The sequence below is a fragment of the Branchiostoma floridae genome, chromosome 9 (genome assembly GCF_000003815.2).
Source record: "Branchiostoma floridae strain S238N-H82 chromosome 9, Bfl_VNyyK, whole genome shotgun sequence".
Classification (NCBI taxonomy): domain Eukaryota; kingdom Metazoa; phylum Chordata; class Leptocardii; order Amphioxiformes; family Branchiostomatidae; genus Branchiostoma; species Branchiostoma floridae.
In genome coordinates, this window is record NC_049987.1 from 11,000,500 (window position 1) to 11,010,583 (window position 10,084).

The window sequence follows — 10,084 nt, forward strand, 5'->3', positions numbered from 1 at the left end:
AACTATGCAATGTATCCCCTTAGGTTGGCCGCGAGGGCTTCTTCCTTTGTTGGGTGCATGGGTGGATCAACCCGCCCACGTGTAGAATGTAACGTTATCCTTTACGGCCGCGGAAAGGGCTGCCTTACTTTATCTCATGTAGTGTTGTTTTAGTTACGTGCACTGATGGAAGAAACGTGTTTTACAATGTCAAAGCACGGCCTATGAAGCATAGCATTATTAGCAAAGTTGGAAAGATAATATTTAGTAGAAGATGATATACCATACAAAATACCAAGGAGGTTTGATAAAACCTCCTTGAAAATACCACCCCATACATATATCAAATACAGGTTTTCGACATATCCTCTTTTCTATCAGGCCGAACTAAAATGAGAGCCATCTTCCTTTTACAACTACTTCAGTAGTTTCAAGCTGTAAATGTAATAGCATATGACCTCGTGTCGACTGTAAAGTTAATGTGTATCATGATCTAACTTGATAAAGCCCGTTACCCGCCTTTTTTGAAGTTACTTTGTCAAGAGGTGAACCACAAAAATCCCGTGATCTGGTCGCTGTTTTACCTTTGCAAATGAAATATACGAGTTTGTGACAACAATAAAATGAGTTTAACGTATCGCAATGAAGCATGATCAGTCCGTTCCGTACATGCAGAGAATAACTACAGCAAATCGCATGAAGGAACATCAATTCTAATTCTATTCACATTTCCTATATGGCAATTATTGATATGGAGAAACACGCAAACCTGCTATATCCTATACAACATATAGCTGTAGATTTGACGTTACATAAACCAAGGAGATTTTCAACCTCATTGCATTAACTTTGTAACGTTAGGTATAAAATCCTGTGCCGAATGTAAACTAGTTTCCCGTGGATGATAGAATGGTCTCTGTAAATGCCAGTCGTGACGACCTCTCCCTGGGGGCTGTGTTTGATGTATCCTTCACAGTGGAGCTCTGCTTGTGGCGTTTTTGTTCAGGGGTCAGTTGGGGTCGCTAAGCCCAGACGAAAGGCCTTCTACATAATGGCAGATGAAATAGTGCGACCGCTTGTGGTTGTAGCAGTCTAAAAGTACTTGGATCTTTTTTTCGGGAAATCTACCAAAGGAATTATCCCGAAGGTCCTAGCATAAAAGTTGAGTCATCATCATTTTACAACCATATATAAGATGTTCATATTTTATAATAGGATATTGGGATATTTTGAAATGGCATTTAATGGACCTTTTGATATTTCATCGGAAGGAACGTACATGAGTTGAGTTTTCCATAGGAAGTATCGCGTTCCTCTGTGCCTCTGGGTGGCAAAGGGGCCCATGGTCAAACCAAGGCGAAAGATCAAAAGAACACAGAAAGCGCCATCTAGCGGGTTTAGTTTGCAATGCACTAATCTGCTTTGCTGACGATAAATCGTTACACATCACAGAAGGGCAAACCGCAACAGAGCAAAGATCTTGACTCGCAGCATTAGCCTGACTTGTGTCTGCACATCAATGCATCTAACATACAATAAAACACGTCGATTCAATGTAATCAATGGATGCAACGCAGTCAATAGTTTTCAACACATATAATTTACTCACCTCAGGCACGTGTAATAGAGCAAACACCTGTCTCATTGATATGAATGCATACGTGTTTTTGTACAATCCCCTACGCAGCGTGCGGACAAACCTTGCTAGCTGCACTGTGGTGTTTGACTTGTTATGCTGCAAGCAGCTGGACTTACCAGCACAGAAGGTAAGTCAAATATCATCATCAAATAGTCTGCTAACAGGAAGGTGAGATTCTTAGTGAAGTATCTGGTGAACTGTCCCTTTTGTCTTCATTTGAGAAGTCTAGTCCGTGTTCTTCTACCCATACTTCATGCGTCTGCCCGGGTCGATTAATGGTTCACTTACCGATTTCCCACTTCTCGTAATTACTAAAGGTAGCCTTAGATGTCAAACGTAAATTGGTGTAAAATAACTATGTGTTGTAAGTAATTTGTCTGTATAAATCAGGTCTAAGAAGGAAAATATATCATAGTAAGCATTTCAAATTTCACAAGCGTTCACTACATGTGCATGAAGGTTGCAAAACCTTTACTATATCAAATTCTACAACGAAAGTTTGCCCCACATAGCAAGAAACTCGTGCCAAACTCGCGATCCTAACCCGCTGACTCTTCGTTTGAAGTAGGAAAGGTTAGTGATCCTCTTATAAACCTCTCCCTTGATAATTGATCCAAGTGCAAGTTCGAGGTGGATTAAAGAACGACACCGAGTGATTGCATCGACTTTAAAGTAGGATTGGAGGTGAGTTACCGCGGAGTGGGTCCCTGGCGTGCGGTCTGACCCGGTAGGGTCACTCCGCAATCACCGAGGACGCCTCCGAGACGATCCGGACTCTTTTGCGAAAGGCAAAGATCAATATTTACATTTCCGAGTGACAAGATATACAACAATGGACCAGTGCTATCAGCAATCTCCAGGTTTGTGTAAATCGTTCTGAACTGTTTCCACATTGAGGCCCTATCCGCTCAACTATCGTCAGCAATTTGTCTTCCAATAATCGATATCAAGTAACATACGGACTTTCTTTTCTTCTTCTTATACTTTTAGGGATGGCCTTATTGCTCATAAGTGATGGCCTTATTGCTCAATATTGCCTTATTGAGTTATTGCTCAATAAGGCCATCTAAAATACTCAAATAAAACACAACGTGATTTGATCTCTCTTACATATATGGAAAATTATCTATATCATAGTGAGTTTAATGAAAGATCATCCTTATGTAAGATAAGAACAAGCGCACATCCGTTAGAGATAGAAAGGGGCCGCTATAAACAGCTCCCTGTCCACGAGAGATTGTGTACATATTGCTCAATGAATGCAGTGGAAAATGAAACACATTTTATCAGTCAGTGTACTCACTATGAAAATGGAAGAAAAACATTGTTTTAAATAGTTGTCACTATTTTACCAAGCTTTCACCACCTAAGTGATCACCAAAAGACTATATTTCTACTAAAAGCACAGAATACCACCATCATACAGAACGGGGACAGTTCATTGACCACTGCCTTCAAAAAAGAAGTCAAACTCGACAATAGTATTCATAGTATCATGTAGTTGATTAGACACTAGTCTTATGTATCACCCTATCTACTTCTCTTAGTTCTTGAGACTACATACAATTAGCCCTTGGGCATGATTTTGCAAATAAACATTTATATCATGCTTGGGAGTCTCGTTCAAGTGCCATAATTTTCAACTCATTCTCCACTGCCGTTAAGTAATGGTCCCCATTGCTCCCTTTCCCTTAGGCTGACATATGCCGTCGATAAAGATTTTCCTGGGTGCAATAAATTATGGAATAAGGGAGCTAAATCTCTTGCTTTTACAGAAAAAGAAAAGCACTTGAAGGAATCATAACTGCCTGAATTGTTATTCGAGAAATCATTTTTGCGTCTCCTGGAATTATAGTGTAAACTACTTTCATTTTCAAAGATATATCTTCACGAGCATAACGGGTTTACAAAGAGAGGTAAAGTAGTAATTATGCCATAGTTGCCAGGAGTACAACGAAGCACGTAGTTAATGTGAAAGCAATGGAGGCTATAGGGCATCTTTCATCGCAATCCTTTTAAAATCACAACCAAGGAATAGTTACCATACTGCTTTCGTAGGCTTACCGAGGTCTGGAATCATGCGGTGTTTGTCTGAAGGGCGTAATAAAGATACTCTTTGCAAAAAGAAGAGGATTACGATGCGTTTTATTACATGTTGCTGTAATCCCCGCCTGCCGCCTACATCCTCTTGCACGGTTACATCGTGTCATGGTTTAAAGGCATCAGCAAATCCACAGGGCCCAATAAAGGAACGCAAAGCCTTAAAGTTGTTGGCAATTCCATTACGCACCGGCTGACTTGGCAGTATACATCCTCTGAACATGACACCGTCATAAATAAGGATTTACTCTGTTCTTATAAATGTGCGCCTTTCTCGCTTTGCCTATTTCCACCAATTGTTAGAGAATGTGATTAGAAGTTTGGCAAAGTTTCCTTAAGTGCACTGTGAAAGTTTCAACAGCCCTAGGCCTGGTGTCAGTTGTTTTTGGCCTGGGTACAAAACGTAAGGTGGGCACTTACTATGCTTTTACAAAGTTAAGGGTATTACGAGTGGGCCAGTATACTCCATTCCACACGTAAATCTGCCAAATTACCGAGCAAGAAAGCATAAAAGCTATGAATGAGTCTCGATGGGCACGTCTATTGCATAGCGATAGCTATAATGATAGTTCTTTTGCTGCGAATGTTCTTGTGATTGTACTAAACAAAGGGCATAACACCATTTTCTTATCATAACGGTAAAGTGTAAAGCTTCATATTGCTGCGAATAAAACCCTTTACGACGTCTCACACTTTGAAAATCAGCTACTGAGAAAAGACATCCCAAGAATGTGTACATTTTGCGCCAAAAATAGGTCATTTCAACTTAGAATTGCAATTGAGACCTCCCATGATTGTATCAATTATCAAATGTCAAGTTCTCCATACGTCGTGCTCAACTAAAAAGCTACAGTAACTTCAAACCCGAATATAACGTGTGTATAGATTGTACATGTATCAATGATGACTTGTTAGACAATGCATGTCTCTGTTGAGGTCAGTCTTATTAACCTCTTCCCTGTACTTCTGTGTTTATATTCTCTCCTCTAATGCACTGGTTTACATTCTGACCTTGGAGGTGAACTCTCAGTAGAGAGGTAAGCCGTGCCGTTTGCACTCCACTGTGGATTTTATAGGTTTTACTGTCCTACTAGATGGAAGCGGTGCCAAATCAACCCTGACCAGGGGTCTAGTCTCGGCAAGAGTAACTTTGAAATGTTTTACCATATAACGATGGCAGAGGATGTTGTCGAACACCAATTTCTCCACTCCATTTTCTTGTCTTCTTACATTAAAAATTACATATTGGAGTACATTGTAATGCTAAACTGCTTCACTGTCCGGGTGTTCGTTGTGATTTTTGTATCCGTAGGAAAACTTGGAATGTAACTTAAGAATGTTTACTACTCTTGCTATCGCAATTGTTACCATGCACCATATGACCAAGTGTTTGTAGTTTTTGGTGCTTTAACTCCAAAAACAAGCGATTAACTTCCCACTTCGGACGGGGAGCTCGGGAGATTTCAAACTGTCCTTCTTCTATCTCTGCCAAGAATGATTCAGCGTTCTAATCTCTGAACGCTGATTGGTTTAATGCTTAGCCCCTATAACATTGGGCCAAAACAAAATATATCGGCCGTCACGTCCGGCCTAAATTTATATTTCTCTGGTGCATAATGTACTGGGTCTCCCTGCATCTTGCACCTTCATCATTTTTCAACAAGCTGATGCACATGGTGATAGACAATTTGGGGGAGGGGAATGACTTTTAACTTATTTATGATGTCAACAGAAGCGGTAAATCATAAGTATTGTATTTTATAGGCTCTTGCTGATAATTATGAATCAAGGTTTACACATTGGTGATGATGTTAGCTAAGACGATGGCGATAATGATATGAAAATACAATAACGTCTGACGGTGACATAGTCTCTATTATGTAGGCAATTGCAATGATTTTTACGGAGAATAACTGAAGTTTTTTGTTTCATATTCACCTAACTCAACTTCTCAACGTAAACATTTCATTCTTAAGCTAGGTCTATTTGAGCTTTTGCCTTTAACAATTTGTATTCGTAACACATTGGCATTGGCCTTCGCCTGCTGGAACATCAATCACTAGTACTGGACATTAATATTTCAGTAGCAGAGGACGAAAGGGAACGCTGACCATTGTTCAACATAATGTATGTCCTTGAAGGTTTTTGAAAAATTAGTATGGACGCTTATTAAGGGAAACCAGTGAAACGAGCTCACCAGAAACAATCAACGAGCACGCTACCAATAGTATATTGCCTGAGGATTGAAGCTCCTTACGACGTTCCACCATGATGCAATCCATGATAGTACCGTTATCTTTATGGGTAGTTTATTAACGTTCTTTGCTTCTTTTACGTCTTTAATCTACGAAGATTTGGACATTACTGAACTTTTCTCAACTTCGCCTTTCTGGCAATCAAATGTTAATGGCAGGATGAGCACCTCCACTAGATGTACTTTGATGCCGTGTCTGGTATCAAGATCATAAACACATGATTAGAGAGTCCTACGTGGTCCCTAAAGCAGTTTACGCATGCGCTATTTGTGATGCTATCGATGAAAACTAAACAGTAAACTGAAATGAGAGTGACGTTGACAACCATTTCAATGTGAAGACCTGATACCAATTGAGAGTCGAGTCGTCCACTTTGAAATAGATATGATCAGCTTTCGTGAAGATCATATTCAAAGACAGTCTACCGGCGGGTATTCATGATGGGGAACTTTGTCATTCCAATTTCATAAGAGTCATATATCTGATTCTAGAAATCAATATGTCAAGACACAATAGCGGATAGGTCTAGTTTGTGAATTACAATGTATCATGTTTTATCCAACACTTGACCGGTACGTCAAAAGGTAGTGACAATGATCGATATGTTCGGACATTGCGCTGATGGGGAAATGATGAAAAACTGATACGTTTTCCATCGATTTCCACGACGCTGAACTAAATGTTTAACCACAGCATCTCATTCGATATAACTCATTGTTTGGTTGTTTTTACTACTTCCAATACATTGATATATAAGGTCTACATACACCAGATATACGAGTACAAAATTATTTGAAGGTATGGCCAGTAAATGCCATTGCCCTTACAGCCCGTACTTTGATTTATCTAATATGCAAGTCCATGATATCAGATGATATGGATAAGAGTCATGAAAACCTACTAGATCTAATATCACATTGTGAAGGGTGTTATAACCATTGACAGTTTTATGGTAGATACAAGACCTATCAGTTTCATATTTCCTGTATACTCAAGATAGCGGGTTGGCAGATATGTCCCTGTGTGAAATACATATCTGTGACAGGATCTCAACTTCAAAAGGGAGATGATAAACTGCATTGCATATCACGTTCCATAGAAGATAAAGGTCCTGTGAAATGAGAGATGATAAAATTCCCTTTATTTACAATGTCTAATGGTTTACATTACATATGAATGAGCGTCTTGACTTTTGAACATAAGTGCTTTTATTGTGGGGCACGAGGATTTTGATTTAGAAGCATAACCTTTATATTTTGTGAAATTTTGGAGGTAAAACGGCTTATGTGTTGGGGTATGAATAACTATTACATTATCGGTATGATATTACATAAGATGAACGATTGCTAAATCAAACTGGTGTGATGAACAGTGTCTGAAATCCATCCCCTTGTATGTGCAGAAGACTCAATATTGAATTAATATTCACGACGTATCTTCTCGTGTCCCTTGAAACTAGCCCCGTGTCTCTTGGAACTCAGTCTCATGTATTGCTTCCCAAGTTCTTATCAAACTTGACCGCAAGACACAGGGGAGGTATTTTAGACACGCTGAAGACTAATGGAAAATTCACCAGTTGTCATTTGTATTGAAGTTCAAATGTATAAAAACGTCGAAAAACTTATACCTTTAGACACAGTAACGCTTCTTTAATGACCGTTATAATGTGTGCTATATTTGATGGTCCTTTGCTTAGAGGGCACTCAACAATTGATCTTCGCCTGCCATTGGCGGAGTAACGTATTGAACACAGGGAATTCAAATCATATTTTCAAGGCTCCGCATATATATAAACATTAGTTTTGTGACCTTTTCTAATGTGCGAAGCTACCGATAGGTGAGAATTGGTACAGACACAGGGAAATGAGAGATTTATTGATAATTTTGCTTAGGGAGCATCTTCAAGGGTACAGATGTAATCTGTGGAACGATATGGCAGAAAGACCAATCCCGTCAAGTAACCGGGTGGTTCGGATTTAATCAGACTTGACCTGTAATGACCCCATCCTGGCTTATCCTTTCTGTCATTTCCCCAGACACAGCCCGTAAGATGATGGAACCCGGTTATATGGAGTTGGAGCTGTCATTTTCAAACTGAAATATGGGTTCAGCAACTTTACGTTATTAGATTCCCATTCTTTCGAAGCAATCACAACAGTGACAGTCGTAACTCACAGGAGACGCTCCGTTATTGAGTTTTCCAAGATTACAGCGGAGCCAAATGAGTGTTGGAACGATGAGCAACTGCAGCAGAATTACCAAGAGGCTCCGCAAGCTTGGCCAAAAAGCCACAAAACCACGTTAGAAGTCAGCGGGAGCGTCTTCTCGTGAATAATGGATAGACTTTAATCATCACAGCTGGATTAAATTTCGTGGAAAATCAATGTCATGGTGATATGGAAGTAATTTGAGCCAGTCCTCCATGATAATGTGCAATTCTCGCCTTGTCCGGGCTGCTTTTACGGCAGATTGTTTAATTCCCATGTTGTCCATATTGATTCTGCCGTCTCCACAGGGCTCTAAGTTAAGCTGATGGATGGGGTGTTATGTGCCGACATGTTGTTTTGAACTGTTGGATCGCCGACGGTAGGGCTTAGCTCAAGGGTACCGATAACGAGGGATGGAATCAGGGAGGTGGCGGCAATGGTTTATGTCACACTCAGGGCTTTGTCCTGGCACTAAATGATTATAGGGTAGTCTTCTATCGTCCTTCTGTAAGGCCTAGGTAAATAATGTCTTATCTTCGACTATACGGCCAACTAAACCAAAACCTGCCGACCTAAGCCTTTTTTTGTGGACCCCCAGCAAGGGAAATGAAATTCTCGATCTGACACCGAATTGATGAAAATTTAAGTCCATGTCATCTTGCATCAGAGTCAGGCAGGTGTACAGCAACATCACAACAGTCAATGAAATATGAGAAAGGTAGTGCTGTGTTTCCAACCAACACTATCTATCTTGAACACAGATTGGAAAGGGGTAGCGGAAGACCTGCAAATATAAAAATATACCATTTACTTAATGGCTACATCCGTACATCAACGTCGCCGTACATTATCATTATTGAACTCAAGTGCCCTCAAGTCATTGTCCTCTGAATAACATTTTATTCTTCCCCGGGAGGATGTGATTCTATTAACATTTAACTTGCGCAGTTTCATTACAGCTAAAGATACAACTCCCTGTAGCACCATATGCCTTCTTCATCACTCTAAAGTCGGCCCTAATACACCAATGACATTGCCACCGAAAGAGCAGGCTAGCATAGTATATACAAGAACTTTTTAATGAGAAAAGTTCTCTCAGGGTTGAGGTAGTCCCAGAAGTGAAGGTCATCTTTAGTTTTATAATGCACAGGGTCATGATCTATTGGCCTGACAGACACAGTAGACACAATGATACACACTGCTGTCGCCACGAACATGTAATCTATGACAGGAACGCATCATTAATAAAGAAGATAATAAAACCTCTTTTGAGTCGTGCGTAGAATAGATAAAGTATACTGCTGTCATCCCTATAAGAATGATTTCTTGTATAACTTTATTGTGGCAATGTTAATGTTATGTTGAAAACGTGCAAAGACAGGAAAGAAACGTACACTCTTAAGAAAAGAGAGACATGACAGAAGAGATGCTTGTTGTTGTCTTCATTTATAAGTGATTTGCTTTAGTCTTCACGCTTAGTAACAGCTTCGTTTACCACCCAGCGATGCGGCATTTTCAATTAAGAGCACTTAATTGGATACATCGTGATAAAATATGTGTCGTACATACCCTCTAGTTCAACTCTGTAAGCATCGGTCATAAAGGCCATATTGCATTTCCTTCTGGCGGTAAAATACTTCCGTCACTTAAATGGGAAATCGTGCATGTAATGTCTCCCTTGGGACCAAGGAGGTTATTGCTTGGGACCATATGTGATTTCTATGCGTACAATTTAAGTGTAAACTCGTTAAATGCAGTGGTTATAGTTGCGGTACATGACACAGTTTATGGTGCAAGCAATTTCTTTATTATCAATATTACCAAACGCGTAATGTAATCTGCTTTGATGCCTCTAGCAATTTTGAAATCACATTAACGTAAAGGCCCCCTCTCACTTGACGTGC

The 10,084-nt window shown here is 39.9% G+C and overlaps 1 protein-coding gene across 1 annotated transcript in view; it reads left to right on the plus strand.

Annotated features, from left to right (window-relative positions):
* The first annotated feature begins 1,625 nt into the window (after positions 1-1,625).
* The window catches only part of LOC118422943, a 25,100-nt gene continuing 16,641 nt past the window's right edge, over positions 1,626-10,084 (plus strand). Inside the window, exon 1 of the mRNA XM_035830830.1 lies at positions 1,626-1,745. Within this exon, the coding sequence (XP_035686723.1) occupies positions 1,629-1,745 (117 nt within the window). The 5' untranslated portion in view covers positions 1,626-1,628. The remainder of the gene's footprint in view (positions 1,746-10,084) is intronic.